The sequence below is a fragment of the Poecilia mexicana genome, unplaced genomic scaffold (assembly GCF_051168715.1).
Source record: "Poecilia mexicana isolate PSO_F unplaced genomic scaffold, ASM5116871v1 scaffold_15, whole genome shotgun sequence".
In the NCBI taxonomy this organism is placed as follows: domain Eukaryota; kingdom Metazoa; phylum Chordata; class Actinopteri; order Cyprinodontiformes; family Poeciliidae; genus Poecilia; species Poecilia mexicana.
Window position 1 is genome coordinate 29093211 of NW_028263384.1, and position 21661 is coordinate 29114871.

The following is a 21661-nucleotide window of genomic DNA, read 5'->3' on the forward strand; positions in this document are numbered from 1 at the left end:
CTTGTTTTCTATTTTTATTTTACGTGTTTTGAGATGTAAACAAAGCCAGGTTTTAACTTGTTTCTTTAGGGTTTTGCAAAATCTGCAGAAATGTCCATTCAGTGCTGATTAGCAGTATAATGAGCACGCTTAAAATAAAAACTCCCATTCCCTAACAGTAAACACTATTGTGACACATTTGGTTTCTTGCAGTTTTAATATAGAATATTTTTTCAGGAAGTTCCAGCTTCCCTTTCGTTGATGCCGTAAGACCGTCAATGGGGAAATGTTCATTTGTGTTTTAGTTACAGTTCCAGGACATTTGATATTTATGTATGATGAGGAATGAAACCGGGCATGTATTTTTACTCTAAGGTGACCTCGGAGCCTGTACTTCTTCAAGCTGAATCAGCGGTGCACCCTCAGTGTGTGAAAACTTCCTCTGGAGCCCCACGGTCAAGAGTTAGAGGCTCCCAGCGACGGCAGACATGAACCTGCCGACCAGAGAAGAGTGTGAAGGGTGGGACCACATGAAAGTGGCGCTTTTTATGTGCAAGGTGGGTTTAAGAGGAATTACAAAAAGTTTTACAGCTGATGGCGGGGATCTATTTCCCTCAACATTTGAAGAATTAAACTGTGACTGACAGGATGAGCTACCGATAACGTTTCTCTGTGATTACCATCAGAATAACATGCAAGACTGCGCCGGGACTGTGACCAGATTAAAGATCGACGGACTCAGGCTTCTGGTGAGTCTGCTTTTTACCAGTATTATTATTCTTACATTAGTTTTGCAGAAAAAAAAAGTTTTATCTCAAACTACATTTAGTTGTCCTCACTTTGTTTTAACATTAAAATCAACAAATCCTTTTTATGTGGCACAAATACAACCTTTATGTGCTTAAATATTATTTTATTAATCAAATCAAAGTGTTTTTTATCTGTTTACTTGTCAAATTACATTAATCAATATGTCTAATTTCACTGTGATCATGGAAATTAATGCAAAATCAACAAATTGCATCTTTTTTTTGTCAAAAACATTGTTCTTGAAATGATGCCAACTCCCACCAGAAGGTGGCAGTGTATTTTACTTCTACACTTCTGCCTTGAGCTTAATTATTTCAAGTTCTAGTCTGCGATTGATTATTCACTTGAAATAAAAAGTCAGATTTATCATCATACCTAAGCGCAAATATTTAAACATTCCTTGCAAATGTTTCTAAATTGGCATCAGAAAAGTTTTGATTTTCATAGAAAAAAAAAAAAAAAAAAAAAAAATTGTGAAATTCTGTAAGGACCGATCGGTGTGAAAAGATGCTCAATATTATTTTAAATTTTTTTAAACAGTTCCAACCGTTGGTTTATCAGGTTTATCAATACTTTCTGGCCCTTTAAGAACATTCATGATCTTAACGTGGCCCAAACTGAAATTGAAAATGTTTGACTTCCCTACTGTAAATTATAAAAATAGGGATTTCGGTATTAAGTCAGTAAAAATAACAAACTCACTCTGTACCATTTTCATTCAGCGTTTTTTTTTTTATGTGCATTTTTCTATTTCTGCAAACGCGTGGGACAACAGACAGGGCAGCGAGCGGCTTGAACCATGACGGATCCAAACACAGTCGCTTGCATTACTTCCCACAATTTGCCCTTCCTCTTACAGAAGTCAGTAAAACTGTTGCAACTTCTGCTTTGAGAGTCACTTTCATCGCTTTGGCTGCGTTTGTCTTCACTGTACGTTTGTGTTGTTTCCCAGAAATGATGATTTCAGCTGAAACAACTGAAAGAAATTTAATTTGACATCAACTAACTAGGATATTCTAGTTTTCCACAGCTGTGAAAATATGTATTTCTATTCACTGTTAGCATTAATCAAATAGCAATTAATCAAATTAATGTCCATTAATGACTTTGTGTGATAGACTATCACAATGTTTTGTAAAGATTTAATAGTTTTTGAAATAGAAAATATATAAAGTGTGGCATGCTTTTATTTTCATAACCTTTCTTGATACAGATTCTAATTTGGACTTAGGTCTGCGCTTGGACTAGGCCATCCTTACACATGAATATGTTTTGATCTAAACTGCTCCACTCTGGTTGCTGGTCACTGCCATCTAAAGTCTTTTTTGGCTTCCCATCAAATCTGAACAGACTTCCTTTGTTAAAGACAAGCATTTCCACAGCATAATGCTGCCACTACCATGTTTTATATTGAAAATTGTGTAGGTTAGATTCCAGCTTTCTCATGCCACATATATCCTCTTTCAATAAGCAATTAATTAATTTATTTAGGAGTATCAGAATAAAAGGGGAGGATGGTCAAATAGGCAACCATTTTTTCCCAAAATCTTTTTCTCTCCCATAAAATGTGAAAAAATTCACTGATCTTTATGGTTGTGCCCTTATAAAATGAACAAGTTCAGGGTAATGTATACATCCTGCCTGTCACGCTCCACATGACAGCAGTATTATTTTTTCATATTATTTACTCACCTTGAGCTGCGCCTTATGTCTCACAGGCTTATTTCCCCTAAAGGAGACTCAACAGGAAATATGATCAGTCAAAAAATGATGAATGTTTCAGAGCGGAGGCTTTGATGAGCAAGGTGCCAGGGCAGAGCTGAAAATACATAAACAGAGATACTGACTGATGGATCCCACAGAGAGAGAGATTCAGCCCTATTAGGCTAACAAACACTGCACTGCGGCTCACTCTAACTTTAACGCTACCAAGTATTTCACCGTTGGCGCTCTAAGGCTGCGTTCACACCGAGCGCATTTCGTGCTCCAAAAACGAGTCCAACACTTCCAGTTCAATGCGTTTGCACTTTGAAGTCAGACGCTTGGCATTATAGATAAGTGGAAATCGCATGAAAATCTCTCTGTAAGTGCGTTGGGACGAAAAAGGAAGAAACTTTGCTAAACTGCTATCTGGTTACATAAAAACATCTCAGTACGTATGATTAGTTACCAAAACAAAATGCTATAAGGAAGTGAACTGTTGGTAAAGAATCAATCGGCAGGTTAGACCAATAATTGTGCCGTCAGTCTTAAGGCTGTCCCAATAGTCAATACATCAATTAATTACATGATAAATTAAAATAAGCTCAATAATGTCTTTCTTTCTACCAAGAACTTGATAAAAGTCTCAGTCTGATGCTCTGGTCTCAACTAGCCAATATTTTTTAGGACAATTTTATTTAGAGACTTCATAATTCATTTTATTTGTCGTTTCTGTTTATTTATTTGGGGTATTTAAATTGACTTCCAGTTCCAGTGCTAAATGTTCATTAGAATTGCATGTTCATTGATCTTTGAGAATGTATTTTTTGCATTGATATTATGCCTTTGCCATTTTAATACTTGAAAATCGTCTCAAAATGGCAATATTATAGTATATCGCAATAACTTCTGGGACAATTTATCATTCAGCAAAATGTGTTATTATGACAGGCCTAATGCCTTTTTAACACCCCTTTTTCTTCACATAAGATATTTACTTTGATTAGAATCTGAATTTATAAATGAAATTATACAATTGAAATAAAAGATTCCTTTATTTTAAGACTTAACTAGAAGGACCAATAACTATGTAATACCACTATATGAGCCTATTTCAACAACATAGACAGACAACAATACTATAATTTACTAAATTACTTACCCAAATGACAGTAATGATCTCCTGCTTTGGTCAAACATCTCTGGAGAAACAAAGTCCCCGCTGATATTCAGCAACATGGAGGTGCTGTTTGCTCTGTGGTGACACAGCATGCTGATTTTGGCATGAAACTCAAACCACTGCTGTGCTGGAGCGCAGCTTGACAGAACCTGCCATGTGACAATGTTGTGTATATTTTCTGATACCTCATTCATTCAGCCTAGAGTAAAGGAGAGATACACCAAAACTATCTCCATTTGCCTTTAAATGAACAGAGATTTGATATAACAGTAATTCTTGAGAATAGAGACAAAACAGGTCCTATGGATAAAGCACAACATTTGAATAAAATATACACAAAATAACATTTTTTCAAATATCTGACTAAACTAACCTGGGTCATGTGAGCACAACAATGTATATTCAACTCCGTTGAAATTTGTCCCTAGTTTTTGTCAACACTGTCAGAAATGAAAAGAATGTAAAAAAATCAGGCATTATTGGGGGGCACCAGAACTTCTGAGGACCCCACGATCTCTTCCTTTGCTAGGAGGGCTAGTTAGCTCTGGTTAGCTTATGTTATTCTTTAGTTTTTTCTTCTGTTTTATTCCTAAGTTGCTCGTCACAACCATGATGTGTCAACTCCATAACTGACAATTTACAAAACTTTGATGAAATTTTGCGAAATAAAAGCTTAATTTTGGTAAACTGTAAAGATTTAATGGACCTGATGAGCTACAATATGGCCTCCTTCAGAATAACATCATATAAATTGAGGTAGTTTGGCTTTTTGTCAACTCCGTCAGATGTCAACTCCATCAGAGTTTTTGTGATTCTTTCAGTGAAATTGTTGTCAAATCTCACTAAATGTGCAGTTAATTCATTTTAATGTATTTTACATGAATTGCATTACTTCACATGTACCAAGTTTTTCATTTTATTCACTAGTTTGTCACCAACTTCAGTTCTGTCAACTCCGTCAGATGGACTTTTTGTTGTTTTTTGTTTTAAATAATACTTCTTTTGTTTCTTGAGAAGCATTGTCTGTAAAATGAGTAAAAATATCACTAATAGGGTATTTTAAAAATCATTTTATATTTATTTTTGTCAGATGGTGATGAAAAAGTTCTGGGTCAGGTCGATTAAAAATGTAATTTAAAAAAAAAATTGCAACGAGGAGCCTGTACCTTAGCATCCCTACATTTCCAAAACATTATTTGTCATATTTGCATACATAAGGTTGAGAAATAATAAAAAAATAAATAAATAAATAAAAAAATAAAAAATATATATATATATATATATATATATATATATATATATATATGGGAAAATTAAAACCCATTTTGTCCCTATTCTCAAGAATCACTGATTAACAAATTATGTGCTTATTGCAAATCAATGTTTATTAAGTTCTCCTTCATTCTTATGCATTTAAATTTATTTGAATGTAATTCTAAACACTTGCCTTTATTTACAGATTCTGAAAGTGTGGATTTCAAGCTAAATTTAAAAAAGTTTGTTCTTTATTAGAGTGTTAATAACATTTAGGACTATTTATGCTTTAGAAGCACAATGAAAGAAAAATGGACTCGAGTTGCTTAGAAACAAAAAACCTCTTCTGCACTATTAAGTGTTAAATTATCCACTAATTTCTATCAATTGTATTTATCTTTTATGACTTGACTTCTTCTGATCATATCAGTAATAATCCTAGCCTTGTTTTCTTCCCATCAGTGTCTTCAGTTTTTCTTTTGAGAGACCTGATTTTAAGCCATTTATCCACTATTATTTATTTTACCACAATCCTTTGCTAAGCTAGCTGTGGCGTGAGCTGACGTCACGGCAAATAAACGGTCGTTTACATGCAGTACGTCACGGACCACTAGGGGCGCCCACGGACCACCAGTGGCCCAGAGACGACAGTTTGGGAAAGATTTTTTAAAAAGCCGATTTTATGTTAGAAAATATAACTGATTGTTTCACTCTGTTATAAATCACATATTATTGTACAGAAGTATAAATATTGCAGTAAAATAATTTAAAATAATTTATAAGCTATATTTCCGCTTGATGAGTTGTTGTAAAATACACTTGGTTTCAAGGCACATAGTTCTTTTTCTAATTTGGACCAGCAGAATTTTCCTCTGGCAGTGAAATGTCTGTTCCTTTATTTTTGCAAAAACATTCTGGCAGGATTCTGTTACATCTGCGAAAATCTAACAACGGCCCAGAACGGACGTGTGATGTAGAAAAATCCTGAGACATTCCAACTTCATGTTTTGTTTGAGGAAGAGATATAGCGAGAATATTTCTACATGTTTCCACAGACATGTTTTATTCCATCTCCAATATCAGACAGCTCCAATCATGCATAATTAGGAAGGCTTCAAGTTTTAACCAATGTAAAGTAGCTGGGTGCTCAGCAAAGGGAGATTTCAGGAGAAAAGCAAAAAGAAACATTTATGAGTTTTGTTGGATTAATTGGGAGCTCGGGTGATTTTTAAAATGTACCCTCAAAGATATAAAAACATGAATCTGATGCACTGCAGTTTTAAATGTCATAGTTTTTCACTGATCCAACCACAATCAGTATGTTAATGTCTCTTGGCAAGAAACTCAACACCTTTTAAAGGCATAAATAAGATGGAGTTCAGTAAATCTGATTGGTTTTAACCTAGTTTTCAGCACAGTCCATAGAAATACTATTTCAGAATCAGATGTAATGTTTGTTTTGGATCACTATCCTGTTGCAGCATCCATTTGTGTCCCAGTTTCAACCATCTGACCCAAACAGTCCCGTTGAGATTAGAGGAAACGTCTCATAATGTCAAAGACTTCCCAAAGCTAACGCTGTGCTGACAAGGAAAGATGCTGCAAAATCAGCACCTTCAAGCTGAATTGAGGCCGTCCACTTGGACAGGACAAACGCCTTCTGGAGAAATGTTTTATAATTAGATGAGGGACAGCGAGTAGCATGCTTAGGGAAATTCAATTAAAGTCCAAACTGAAGGGTTTCATCTTAATTATAAGGTTTTGTTCTGAACTTTAGGTCTGTTTGTGTTGGTTTAGGTTCTGTTTTAAGCTATAGTTTTGTCTTTTTAATCTTAGTAAACTAGTTGCAGTGAGTTTTATTTACATTTTGCTTTTCATTTAACATCTGTTCCTGAGCTTTTTTGTCATATTTGATGTTGCATCTCTTGATACTTTGGCTTGATACTCATGTTGTCTTCATATTTTGCCATTTTTTCACTCAGCTAGCTCAGTTTATGATTCCAAACAGATATTCAATTAATCAGTCTCACTTCCTGTTTCTAAACATTCTATGCTGGACTCTACTGTTAAGTTTGGAATTACCTTTCATTAAATCATTTCTGATATAGACCTGTCTGTTCCCTGTTCCTCTGAAGCAAACATACATGTTTGCTAAGAAAGTTTGGTTCGTTTGGAGAAGTGTGAATGCATAATCAGACTCTGATTCGGATCAAAAAAATGAAAACTCTGGTTGCCTGAAAACCTCAGTCGCAGTTTGGTTGAAGTAAAGTCTGGCGCAGTTTCCAGAAGCAGAAAGCAGACTACAGCGCAGGGCATTCTGGGTAAATACAACCGAAACAAACGTGCTAGCCTAGCGCTAGTGGGAGAAATGGGTCGTGGTTTTTTGGCAAAGACAAAAAGATAATCCTACAACCACTAAAATCTGATACTACTCCATTTTTGTTTACGTTTTGTGAAGAAGGAAGTTGCGCTCAATGTCTTCTTCAGAGGTTTTTGTGTCATTTCCTTCAGTGATTCTTGTTACAGCGCCTCCACAGGCAAAAGGGGAACAGGTTTTCAAAATGTTGAGGTTCGTTTGACACAGTGCAGTGTGAAACCAACAAATGAAACAAATTTGAGCAACTTTGGTCCCCAATCAAACCGTGTCTACCTGACTAACTCCCTCAGTATGGTGGTGGTAGCTTCATAAAAAAGTTTCTGTTTTTCTGCTCACTGCAAAATGTGTGAAACATGAAGGGTTTCTCATCCCCTCCCCTCACACCAAACAGGCTTAAGGTAGGCAGAGTTGAATGGTTGTTGAGTGGACGAAGTAGGCCAACATTAAGCCTCTGGCCCAGAAATGAACCCTATTTAAAATTTATGGACTATCCTTAATAGCCTCGTCTTTCCAAGGAAACCAGCTAGCTTCACTCTACTCTTACCTTTACTCTACTATTTGAGCCAAGAAGAGTACATAAGGGATGTCCGTGTCTCGGTGGGTCTCGGTAAAACAGTTCTAACAGTGCGTTAGAACTGTTTTGCAACTCTGTAACATGTCGATGTGCCCCTGGGTTCAGTAGCGCCTGCAGCTGCACGCACTGTGCATACCTTCAGATTTTCCTTCAAGTTAAAAAGAATAGTTATTGGATCTTTTTTATTATCTAACTCTCTTTATTATTAACAAAACTCTGGAGAAAAAAGATATTTCGTGTGAAAACATCTTGTACATAGGCTTGTACTGGGAGGGTCACATGTCCGTCTTAAAAGTAAATGTTTTAGTTTTAGCATAGTTCTAAGAGGGGTGAGTGGATCCCACCTAAGCTTTTTACCAAGTATGCCGGTCTGGTGGATGGGGGTCGGCTTTCTTTTGTGGTTTTGCAAACTGAAGAGCTAATGATTCACCCGGTTGGCCGACCGTAACATCTGCCGCGCTTTTATTGAGCGTTGCACTAAGATTGTGCTCTTGTGGGTCAGGTGCAGTGATAGTTTTGGGCGTACCATCCGATAATATGCTGAAGGCACCCCTGCCTGGGTTAACACATTAAAGCGCTGTGGCTTTAGTGCGTTAACTTTTACGGTCATAATAACCGTAAAAGTGAACCTATAAGTTCAGTCCATTCATCTGTGTACACCATAATCTCTTTGAGTTCCACCTTGAAAAAAGAAACTGTTCCAATAAGTAATAAAATGTCCAAAATTATTCCAAAATTCCTGCTGATTATTGTATACAAACACCTAAAAGACACCGCAGATTGTTAGCTTATGATGACAGCCGGCTCTGTCATGGAAAATATTCAAAGTTAGCCTCTTACTTTCCCCGTCAGTTTATCAGATAGAATGAAAGGTGTGAAAAATACAGTCTAATTCAGAGTACTACAGCAGGGCTGAGGATGACAGCCAGTCAGCACAGTGAAGATAAAGGTAATCTCTCTTTTTGAAGTCAGATTTGCTCACACAGGTAGACAAGGTAAGAAGAAAATACATGTAGCAGATCAAAGAAGTGTCACGCTGTATCTCTGGGAGGCTGCCTGTTTGGCAGCTTTGTAAGGAAGTTTCTTTTAGCTTTTGTGTATCACATCAACACTACAAACAAAGGCCAGTCACAGAGGACGGCCCGTCGATGGCAACACATTAAATAAACGCATTACAGCGTCCAGGTTAAGAGACGGGCTTCACATCAGACATTTTCAAAACGTAAACGTCCGTTAAAAGAAGCTTGGATTAGATCAGGGGTGTTTTTATTTTATTCTTTAGATTTTCATCAGAAAATTTAAACAAAAATGTAGAAAATTTTCTTAGAAATTTTCTAAAAAAAAATTTTCAAAAGTTTTCTAGAAAATGTCTGAGATTAATCACAAAATGTCTGAATTTTTGGTGGAAATTTACTCCTTTTATTCTGTCTACAATGGACCAAAAAAAAAAAGTTTTGGCACCCCTGGATTAGATGTTGCTAGAATCTAATTTTATCCTCATTTTGATTTGAAATATGATGGAAAAAACTGCAAAAACAGACCCAGTGTTTTGGTGATGAAGGAAGGGGAAATAAAACCCTTGTCCCTGGAATTAGCTTGTCACGTTTGTGATTCTGGAGCGTTTAAAGCCGCCCTGTGAACATGTTGGGGTCAGGAGACATCATGCAGCGGCGGTGAAAGAAACAGAGGTAATATCATGAGCATGTAGCTGTGAAACTGTTCTGTCTGCTGCAAAATTAACCTCATTTTTACCAAAAACAAAAAAAAAACAGCTTGAACAAACCTGTGAACAGCAGTGTTACTTGCTGGGTTGACATTTCACCAGCAAACCACATGTACAGAAACAATGGCCGCATTCCTCGTGCCTGCTTTTGGCTGAAACCGAGATTTCACTCCTACAAAAGCTTTTTCTTTTCTTTCCACTTCTGATCAACTGTAATCAGAAGAGAAACAGGAGTCTTTTAAATTCCTGTTGTAAACCATCACTACCAGCAATCCAGGTTTTCATTGTTTTAGTTTGGTGTTTAAGCTGCATAATACCAGCTGAGGTGTTTGTATTTGGAAATGTTTGTGGTTGCAGTAGCTGTTGGGTTGTTTATGTTAATATTAACATAAACATTGATCAGCATATTTGATGTTTGATTTTGATGAAATGTTTATTGTTTGCTTCACAATTGATGATTTTTATGACAAACTTTGAACTGTGTTGTCAGTAGGGCTGTTGTAAACGATTATTTTAGTAATTGAGTATTATATTATTCTGATGATTAATCGAGTAATTGAATAAAAATTTGATCAAATAAAACACTGGTCAATTCCACCATAACGCAGTATGACTACTGGATATCAACATCAGTCCAATTTTTCATATTTGAGCTCCCATAACAATAACTTTTCTGTAGTTTAGAAAATTAACCTGTAACAATAATAGGCTCACTGTCTAAGTTAACCTGAAGAAAAGTTATACAAAACTCTGAAATTATATTTAATTTAATAAAGAACCAAGCTCACAAAGACACTTCTATAAATATGTCTATACTCCAGTCTTAAGTTTATCTATTCATCTTCTTTGAACTTGAAAATTGGACCTGAGCTTTCGTCAGCAACTCATAGGTGGAAGTGAGAGCGCTGCGCAACATAATCAATCACTCGGCAGTAAAACGGTTCTCTAAATAATAAAACATAATTTTACGAAGCTTTGAGACATAATTTTCCTCCAGGAATTTTTAATAATAAAGGCACTCAAGTCATTCGAGAAATCGTTACTGCCCTATTTGTCACTCAATTGACTTAATCTAATAAGTCAAAACCAAATTCACCTCTGGTTAATTTATCATCGAATCAGAAGAACGTATAATCAGTTTGTGTTTAAGGTTAGGATTTGGGATTCGTGTGCTTTTCCCTCATCAACATTCCTACATCGCTATTAGTCTGACCAGAACCCTGAGGCCAGGTTGCCATTCCAGAAACCTTGAAGTTTCTCACAACGTAAACCAAGAAGGCGTTCTTCAACAACATCCAAGAATTCAAGCTGTGAAGGGCCACACAGACATGTTTTCTGGTCACGTTGTGGACTGGATGTAACCTGAAAAAGCACTTGGGGAATAAAAATGAAGCTGAACGTGAAAACTGCAGGTCTGTAGAGCCAAAAAAAAAAAGTGTCTGCTGTGTCTCATTTAAAACAAGCACAGACACTCCTATAAATAATTCACGCTGGGAGTAGTACCTGAGTATCCACTGGGGTTGACTATTTGATATTTTATTCTGTGTCAAAAGGCTAAGTCTGATTTTATACAGATGCTTTTTGCTCTGCTGTGAGCCAGAATGATGATTAAGTGTTTCTCTGAGGCCAAGGTTCAGTTCTTTGAAGGAGGTAAAGCCTTTCGTATTAAGTGATCTCTCTCTCTGATTTACAAATGATTAAATCACAAGCTTTGCCTAAAGGGCTCCCAGCTATGCTATGGGCGTATTCCTAGACGTAATACAGCCCAGAGTTGCCAGATCTGACGGACTGTTTCCAGCCAAAAAACAACGTAAAAAAATAACAGTTTTAATGTAACTCAGATATAAAATCTTCTGTCCCAGACATCATAGACTTGTGACAATTCACAACATTTTGTTGGTCCTTCATTGTATTCTGACTGGAACCAGATGCAATTGGGACTGCAAAGATTTGACTCGTTGAACACAGTAGGCGCTTTTCCACTGGCAAGTCGCGCTCTAACCGGTTGATGTTCGGTTCTACACCAGGCAGTGATCTGTGATCTTTGGGCAGGACCTGAGCAGCAGCAGCTGTGGTCAACTCAGCAATGGGGAGGGTTCTGGTTCTGATGGACTAAAATAAACCCAGATATTTCATTTTGTCTTACAGAAATTCATAGGTGGCCCAGACATGATGATAAAGGCTCAGATCAGCTGATTATTTCACTATAATTACATTCTGGCACTTTATTTTTTAAAATATGCAACCTTTTGGATTTAAGTAATGCAGACAAAAGATGTAAACAAATAGCCACGCATAAACTTTATTATTTTTAATCCAAATGAAAAATTTAATTAACATCACAATATTATTTAGTTCCAGTGTTTCACACAGTTTCACACAAAACAGCAGCTCAATCAGAAAGCTGACCACAGCTGCACCATTTCTCTCTTTATTAGCTTCAGAGCAGCTAGCTGCTAGCATCGCTGCTAACTCACGGTCATTCTGATGCTAAAGTTACCGCCTGTGTTCACATGTTCCTGCTGCTGCTCTTGATTAAACTCATAATTTAACTCCTAAGTACTGAGCAGCTCTGACAGCGGCCCACAGCTAAATGCTAAACGCTGTTTTCAGAACGAGCCAATCAATGAATGCTGTCAGCTGCCAAAGAAAATAAAACCTGGGATAATAAAGGAAATGGCGCCCCCTTCATTTCCGGAGTGGTCTGCCAGGTGGTCCGCCCCTTACTGCTTGTTCATTTAATACTCGGCTCATATTGGCCCATTTCTACATCATTGATACCTACTTTGTACTTAATTTGTAACTTAGCATAACCATCCGAAGACAAACTTTTCTGTCGTTGCTCATCCCTCAGACTTCAATGCGAAGGCTTTCAGAAATCTGCTGCCATGGGTCTTCATCACATTACAGCCACTTTGGAAACTGAAGCGACTTAGAGCGAATAACGGCCTGGAGCCATGAATTATGAATGAAGAGGGGAATACATAATTTAGCAGGTTTTGTTGCATATTTTATGCTGATCATTTTTCCTTTCATTTAGGAGTGTCAATTACCTTTCTGCAACAACACACATGTTGAAATATGACAAAATAAAATACAATGCATCAGGCAGGTACATTAATTATTCAATGTTTGATCATTTTGGTTATGTTTTTATTTGAATATTTATCATCATTAATTAAAATGGACAGCCAATTAATTTTTTTTACATGTTTTTATTTATTTGTTTGGCATTTTGTTCCTTTTGTGGTGGTTTTTTAGCCATTTCAGCTTCCAATTTGTGTAAATCTAGTCCACAAAAGAATAATATGATTGTTGAAAATTTAATATATTAATGTAATGTTTGCAAGTGTCTCTGATCTGCAGGCTTCACAATTCAAATGAGCTTTCAATAAACGCATTAAATGTTTAACTGAGCTCTGTTTGTGAATAGCCTTCAGAGATATGCTGCCATCTGCTGTTATTAAGCAGATATTGCATTCACTGTTCACCTTAAATTAGTTTAACTTCTAATGTCAAGCTCAATACATAAGAATATCTATAAAATTATACCCATTTCTTTATTTTGATTCAAAAAGTGAGTAAAATTCACAAAGAGTCATCATAAAAGAAGCTGGACGCTCAAAGACGGCTGTATCCAAGAATATCAGTGGAAAGTTGAGTGGAAGGAAAAGGTTTGGTAGCAGCTGGGATAGGAGAGGATTGTGAAACAAACCCATTTAGGAGTCTTCTTGTGTTAAGATGTTCCTTAAGCAGGGATGTCAGAAACATTACTTGGACTAATGAGAAAATTTTTTGTTGAAATTTAAAATAGAGATCCCAGAGTCTGAAAGAAGAGCAGAGAAGATCTTTTATCAAGTCCAAAGTCCCTCCAACCATCTACCAGAAAATCTTAGAGCTCTATCAGAGATAATTTACTGAAATAAATTCCCTTTGTGATGATTTTCTAATTGAGATTCACCTTTAAATTCTGTTTTTCTTTTTATTTCATGTTTTGACAGAATCTCACTGAGAACGACATCAGAAAGTTCAGCCTCCTTCAGCAGCCGTAAGTAAGCCCCAACTTACTTTTTTATTTATGCAGAAAACAAATTTATGAAAATGACTGAGTACTACAGAATCATACTAAACAAGTTGAGGCTCTACTGAGGTAAAAACATTTTAAAAATTAACTTAGAATATTTGAAGTGACGTGACATTCGGGACTGGCCATCAATTTGTCACAAAAAATTTGTTTTAATGCATTTAAAAGGGAGAATCCAAAACTTAATCGGTTCAGAGCAGTCCAGCTCTTATGACACATTTTTTAGTATTTTCATTTGCATACACGAAACAAACTGCTCTATGAGCGAGTCGTTCCATTTTCATGACCACTACGTTCTCTAATTTTTACTGCCAAAATAAAAGACTACATTTTGTGAAAATGTGCAAGTAAAACTGACTCGAGAGTGTTTATTTAAAAAGGTCTTGTGTCTAAATAAAATTAACTTCTTCAAGTGAAAATTATAAAGAGTCTGTAAGCGTGTAAACTTTTCTAGCTTTTTCTCACACTGTAAAACATTTTAAGATGGTTTAACTTGAAAATGCAACTTACCCACATTATCAAGTTAAAACAACTATTTATTTTACTTTAGATTAATTTAAATTCTTGTTTCAAATTGCATGAATAAAATAATAAGTAATATCAATGTAACGCACTTCCATCTCAGGATACAAAAACATGCCGCTAAGCATTCTGGGAAGTAATTCCCACTCCTGTCTTTTTCCTCTTTCATTTTTTTTAAAGTGCTAACTTAAAAACTCTTGCAGGTTTGACAAAATTAATAAAAAGTTAACACAACTTACTGTTGTAAGTTTATCTTTCACAATCTCACATTTAGGTTCGAAATCTAGAACTTGCCAAACAGAAGATAGTACACACAACTCGGTATCGCTCAGAAAAACTGTTTTAATTCCTGATAATTTCCTATGAAATGAACCAAAGATAAATGCTGCTAACAGACATGAAATCACATACTTGCTGTGATTCTCAGAGCGCTTTAAGTTAGAAACTCGGCCCATCCCACTAAAGCTATGAGTTCTCTGGAAATACTGTGGTAAGAGCAAACGTTGTGTTTGTGTTTACAGCTGTGTGCAGCAGCTGGTTTGATTATATAGATGGGAAGAGGCAGACAGAAGAGATTTGGTTATGCCTGACTGCATATGCATTTTCGTCTGAAATGTTCATTTCCTCTTTATTTATGGGTTATGTAACCTTTTTCCAACCTGAAACAAATTCCCCTTTTAGAGGTGCCAGCTCTGCTGAATAAGAATTTCTGTTCAGATTAATAGAAAAGATTTACATATGTTCTCTTTGTTAAAAAGAAGTTCTTGGATTCCTGGTTTTATGTTTAAATAACAAGGTAATGGAAATGTACTTCCTTATTTTGTTAATTTATTGTAAAAGTTGCCGTTTTAGAAGAATATGTAATTTCATATTTAAATTTTTAGTGCTTTAATGGGATCCACTGTTAGTTGAACATGTTGCCTAAATATGTTGTAATTTGCCTATTACCTTTAAAAAAAATGCTGTTTGTGATACGTCAAAACACATAATTGCTTCAAAACATAAGGCCAAAAGGTGTCACTGTTGGCTGTAATTTAAAAAAATAATAAGTTAGGTGAATCTGCATCTCTTCCTACATGGAAAAAAAGAGCGCAGGGGAAAATTGACGGAAACAACTTAAGAACTTGTTTGTGCTCTCAACATTTTTCTCCAGAAGACATTGAGTCATCTGTTCGAGCAAAACTGTTGAAGGCTCAAATAGATGGTCGTTACCTTAGCGAGAAAAAAAAATAAATGCAGTGCCACAGTTTTTATCCACAAAGCACCTGAACCCCACTGCCGGTGTTACGTCGATCCGCGTTTGTAACACCTGCTGGGGAGCAAAAACCGCTGACAGAAAAAGCTCTTACTATCTAACTGTGTTTTAGATGTTAACGCAGTTTACTGCTACTACGAACGGAGCTAATTGCTTCTGTCGCCAGTACTGAATGTGAAACCACAACCGACACTGGACCCTAAGCAGCCGTTACCAGAACGGACTTACAGAACTACTTACCGGCCGGATCGCAGTCCGACCAGAGGCAGCAACACAAACACTTGCAGCTTCTCGGACCACTTTTCCTCTTCCTCCACTTGGTCCCCCTCATCTTCATTACTCCTTGTGATTTATACATTCCAATTGATTCCCGTTCAAATTGAAAGGGCTTAATGACATTACCCATCGCCAAAACAAACTCTTCTTCTTTTTGTATTTTATTGGCGGATGACCAACTTAAGGTGCATTTACTGCGGTTCAACTTAAATGTGGAACCACAGTGTGGAAAAATGACTCGCAAAAGAATGTCAGGCAGACTACGTCACTGTCTGTTTTTAAATCGCTTCTTTAAGCTTTTTATAGAGACAAAAACAACGTAAGAAGAACCTGTGTGTGCTCTCAACATTTCTCTCCAGAAGACTTTGAGTCATCATCTCACCATGTGAGATGTTGGTTTGAGATGGTGCTTTTTTTTATTTTAGTTTAGGTTTTTTTCTTTTTGCATGGCAAGCTACGAGTTACTTTGTATTTTAGTAGTGTAACGTAAAGTCATTTATAATTTCTTATGTGTTTTTATGTATTATGATGTTCTACAGATAGTAAACTTTATCAAAATGCACACAGAGATGGTGTATTTAGAGATACACCACCTCTGTGACCACAATGAGAACAATAGTGAATGCAAAGCATCATGAACACCAAACACAGCAGACAGGCCAGGAAGAAAGTTCAGGAGAGATTTAAAGGGGCGATAAATTGGCTTTTTTAGCTTTATGTCATGTTATAAAGTTATTTCCTCATCAAAAACATACCTGGAGTGTTGCCTCAATTCTTTCACGCATGTTTGAGAAACCCTTGAATCTCCCATTGAAACCATTCAGCTGTTGAGATGAGTTCCTGAAGGCGGAGTTTCAAATTTATTTTAATTTCTTTCTATAACAACTAGACATAACATAGTTACTGGATTGTGCTAGAAAATACATAATACTGCCTCTTTAAACCATTTTGAGGTGATAAATTGTCAAAAATGTAAAGGGCAAGGTAAAAATACAAGCCGAACAAGAAATGCTATAGTCAAATGGACAGTTAGCATGGCACAATTTGGGGTTTTGTGGAAAAGTAGTAAGAAGAAAACCATTTTTAAAAGAAGATCTCCCATTTGGAGTTACACAAGCTTTTTGGGACAAACATTTTTTGAAGGTTCTCTGGTCAGATGAGGCATAAATTGATGTTTTTGGTCTACAAGTACAACAATTTCTGCAGAGAAAAAGGTTAAGGTTTTCTTAAATATAGTAGATTTTTAGACTTCCAAAAGAAATTATTGTTCCGACCAACCACTTAACATTTCCATTTTCAGTATTACTGTGGTTCATTGTGCACATGTTGAACCAGGAAATTAAGTTTTAAAGCAACATAGCATGTCATGACCTGTCTTTTTATTGAGCTGTGGTATTCTGTGCAGCCGCTAAACTTAACAACCACTCAAATTATTCCTCTGATAATTTTAGTATGCACCTGTGTGTTTCAGGTGCATACTAAATAAAGTTTATTATAATGAGACATGAAAAACAAAAACCGTAGACAGAGTTAGCTGCAGAACCGTGATGTTGCAACATTTTCCACTGGGCGTAAATATATCAGAATCTTCTCTGTAATGACTAATATTTCATGTAAAATCAAGTTCCAATCCAAATAAATAATCTCTTTGCAATTATATTGGCACAATGTGACACAATAACTGCAGCTGAGCATGTATTGCCTGTTGGTTTAAAAAAAGTTATCTTTAAAGTAAACATCCTGTGTAGACATCTGGTGACACTGGAGAGGAACCACTCCCTTCAAACAGGAAGAAACCTCCAGCAGAACCAGGCTGAGTATGACCATCTGCCGCAACCAACGGGAGGTTGGAAGGACAGGAAGTAGACAAAAAAAAAAAAGCCCCAGACCAGGTGCATGTTTGACAAACAAAGACTGCACAGGTATTGGCAGAAATAGTGCTAATTATCGCTATCAGGGAAAAAAGAGTGGGAACAGAAACACTGAGCCAGGAATACTTTCCATTACAAATGTGCATAAAACTTTGTCAATATTCCGTTAATTTCGCAAAAAATAAATTTTGCAATTGTGGTGTTTAACTACAACTTAATTTAAATCCATGTGTATAAGCTTATTCATGCAATAAGTAATAAAAAAAAAATCATGGAGCACCATGACCCTCCAACTACTTCCTGTCATCGTCTTCATTGTGGTTTCTGCCAGTGGCAACATCCTGTTAAGAACTCCGGTCGTCGTGTGAAAACAGTTTTTCCATAGCAATTTTGCGAAATAAACCAATTTTGATACAGCAAAAAAAAAATAAAAAAAATAAAAACTTCATCCTAGCGCCAAAACTTTTTATCCAAAAACTTGAGTTTTTTCAAAATTGCCGTGTTTCCATGAAGCTAATTTATTTTCAAAATGTTAAATAGTATATGTAATCATACAATGGAAACAATACAGGAATGAGATTCAGCTAAACATGGATTCTAGTTTCTATTTTAACCTGTAAAGAAAAATGGCGACATATATGTTTCAGGTGCACACTAAATAAAGTCTATTATTAAGAAACATGAAAAACAAAAATCGTAGAGAGTTAACTGCAGCATTAGCGCTGTCCAAGCTTTGTTCATGGAAGAAACAAAACCTAGAAAACATAAACATGCTGGCCTGGGTGTATTAATCAGCTTGAGTAAATGCATTGTCCAGGAAATAGTCTCATCCCAACACAGAAGTACTTTAGCAGAAATAAAAGGCAATCAGAGAACTGAAGGCTAAAAAAGGGAAATACAAGCAAATGATGCCAAAATGGAGAGAGAAAAAAACTAAACTTATGGCAGGATAATATAATCAAAAAAGTAAAGTTCTGGTCTCAAAAGTAAATATGCTGTCATTCTTACAGATAAAAAAAAACTTTTAAAGTTTGTTCCACAGAACCAGGTGTCTAAAAACTCTACACTCTTTCTGCTTTTATTAAAAAGTTAATCTGCAGTCTGAACATTTAGAGCTTCACACAAACAAAGTGACAATTTAAAATTAGACTCTGGATTTAAAAATAACGAGAAGCTAATTTTGAAGATGATATCTCCTTTTATTTTTTTTGTTGTTTCTTTTTTTACGTGGAGGCTTTAACACTTATTCCCTTAGGAAATGAAGTCACAGGATGTCAAAATTTACTCACTTCACAGAAAAACCACGTGAAGTTTCTTGTTCTTTTTCAAATCTAAAGTCCATTTTTCTGCCATGATTCTTAAACATCCAGAGGCCTGGTCAGTGAATGATGTCGACGTTTCACAAAAACCGCTTCCTGTTTTTCTGATCATGTGCTGTGACAGCAATTATTTTGGCAAATTAAAATAAGTGTTCAAAAAGAATCGCCATGGCAACCACGCATGTGGTAATCTTCATGACAGGAAAGGCTGCAGACTCATTTTCTTTAGGCTGCTATATATAGCAAAACCTTGGGATTGCAACACGGTGTTTTCCATGACATGACCCCACTTAAATTAGATAAAGTTACATCTTTATTACTCTACTGAATGCTCTAAAGCTTATATAATATTTTACCAAAGCATCAATACATTTGAATGGGTTATTATTTGATACATTAATAGATCGTTTTGTAATTGCTACACTGCAAAAACACAAAATCTTACCAAGTTTCTAGTGCAAATATCTTAGTTACACACTTGTTAAAAGTAACTTTAGCATGATATAGATATAATATTTAATTTTTTAGCAAGATATATTTTCATATTAGACGTTAATTTAAGTTAACAAGCAAGCAAAAAGTATTTTGTCATCAATATTAAGGAATTATTTACTTAAAAAAAGCTCCCACATCATGCTAGAAAGTTACTTTAACTTAGTCTTATTTCAAGTGTAGAAATTAGACCAAACATACTTTTTTCAGATTTTGTGTTTTTACAGTGTTCAATACATTTCTGTCAAAGTTGTCTTTTTAATACATATTGTCTTATGAAGGTGTTAAAAGGGCAACTTCTGCTGCTGGAAAAAGGGCGACATTGAAGAAAATCACAAAGCAACATGTGATGCAAGAAAGTGTGGTCAAAAACAAGAAGTGATTTTTTTCAGACTCAGGCAGCTGGAACAAAAGCACTCCCTTTTTTCTCAAGACTGACAGTCATGCAGAGCGTTCGTTTGCTAACCTGCTAATAGCGCGGCAGCACAGTCCAAACCTATCAGAGGAATAAAGCTCGGAAAATGTCAACTCTTGGGTTAAATGTAAATATGGATACGTTGAATAAACTTGCAGCGCCTGCAACAGCAAAGATTCGGTAAGAAGTTGATTTTAAATGTTTAATAGTTGATCCTGATCATTTTTGTTGCTCAGTAAGCTGTGAGCACAAATTTATCGGGTTTCTCTAATAGATATTGAAGGTTTTTCTAAATAAAAGTGGGGAAAAAATCTATTTGTGAAGAGGAATTCGTGTTCTGAGGACATATTTCTGAATGGCAGTGTTGTGTCTTTCAGGCAACTTCAGAAAATGGTTCAAGACATCAAGAAAAATGACGGCAGTCTGCTGAATAAAATCAGAAGGTCAGTGTCTGAAACATCCTGTCGTCTTGGTAATAAAGCTGCTTTTATAACATCTTCCATTTGTGACTTAGTCAAGGCGATTTCATTTGTAGAGCAAAAAGGCAATTCAAAGTAGTTTAAAAGATTAGACAGAAAATAAATCAACAAGCAAAAAAGAAAACATTTAATTACATTGGCAGAGTAAGGAAAAACAATAACTGGTCACTTTATGATGTTCCCATTGTTATTAATCAAAGGCAGTAAATCTAAGCAAATTGATTTATAGTCTTGATGTAAGGGAACTTAGCGTTTCAGCAGTTTTACAGTTTTCTGGAAGTTTGCTCCAGAGCAGAGGAACTTAAAAACCAGAAAACCTGAGTCGCCTGATAACTTCTTACCACAACAGATCCTTATTATATAACCATTCAGTGATTTTATTTGAATTTATTTGAGTAACTGTAGAGCTGTGTTGCACACTGTAAAACATTTGACGGTGGTTTAACTTGAAAATGAAAGTACACCTGCTGCCTTGAAAATGCAGTTTAAGTCAACAGGAAAAAATTTTTTTGCTTAAAACTCAGAAATTAAAGTTAATGAAATTGATTTACCAACAAGAAACAAACTGTCTAAAAGTTGTTTTGTTTTTTAAGTTCATTAATCTGGAATTGTGAGTTTTAACTTAATGCTGGAATTTAAACCAATATTAATTATTTCACAATATGCAAGAAAAAAAAACTGCCTTCGCCCAGTTAAAGAGCATTTCTGCATTATTTCCACACATTGTCGAGTTAAAATAACTGTTTATTTTACTTTAGAAAAATTAAAATTCATGTTTCAAACTGCATGAACAAAATTTCTGATCTGACAATGAATTTTATTAAACATCACAGTAAATTCTGCTCAAAAACATTTAGTGAGAACAGGACATAAAATGAACATTTGCCTTAATAAAACACCAGAGTCAGATCAATGTAACGCACTTCCATCTCAGGATGCAGGAACATGCCGCTAAGCATTCTGGGAAATAGTTCCCACTCCTTCCTTTTTCTTCTTTCAGTTTTTTAAGTGCTAGCCTAAAAAGTCTTGGAGGTTTGATAAAATTAATAAAAAGTTAACACAACTTACTACTGTAAGTTTATCTTCCACAAACTCACACTGAGGTTCGAAATCTAAAACTTGCTGAATTTACTTAAAAAAGCAGGCACAACTACATGCGACTGAAATGTTTCACAGTGCAGTAGCGTCTTCACTAAAACTAAAACATGTTGTTCAACATTTGCTCAGTACTTCTGTCACTTGCATATAGCTATTCTGTCCACTTGTCTGTTTTATGTAGGAGGAATTTATTTTTCGAAGTCGGCTGATCTAAAAATTCTCCGTGCGGTTTGCGTACAGTACATGCTTCGC

General features: G+C 35.7%; 1 protein-coding gene across 2 annotated transcripts in view; it reads left to right on the forward strand.

Moving 5' to 3' along the window:
• The first annotated feature begins 278 nt into the window (after positions 1 to 278).
• Positions 279 to 21661, forward strand: part of blnk (B cell linker) — a 35530-nt gene continuing 14147 nt past the window's right edge. The window contains exons 1-4 of one of the 2 annotated variants that reach the window (XM_015008022.2): positions 279 to 536; positions 666 to 728; positions 13600 to 13646; positions 20210 to 20275. In XM_015008022.2, the coding sequence (XP_014863508.2) occupies positions 468 to 536; positions 666 to 728; positions 13600 to 13646; positions 20210 to 20275 (245 nt within the window). In that variant the 5' untranslated portion in view covers positions 279 to 467. Of the gene's footprint in view, positions 537 to 665; positions 729 to 13599; positions 13647 to 19830; positions 20013 to 20209; positions 20276 to 21661 lie in introns of those variants that run through there. The other variant, XM_015008026.2, reaches the window with a different exon arrangement.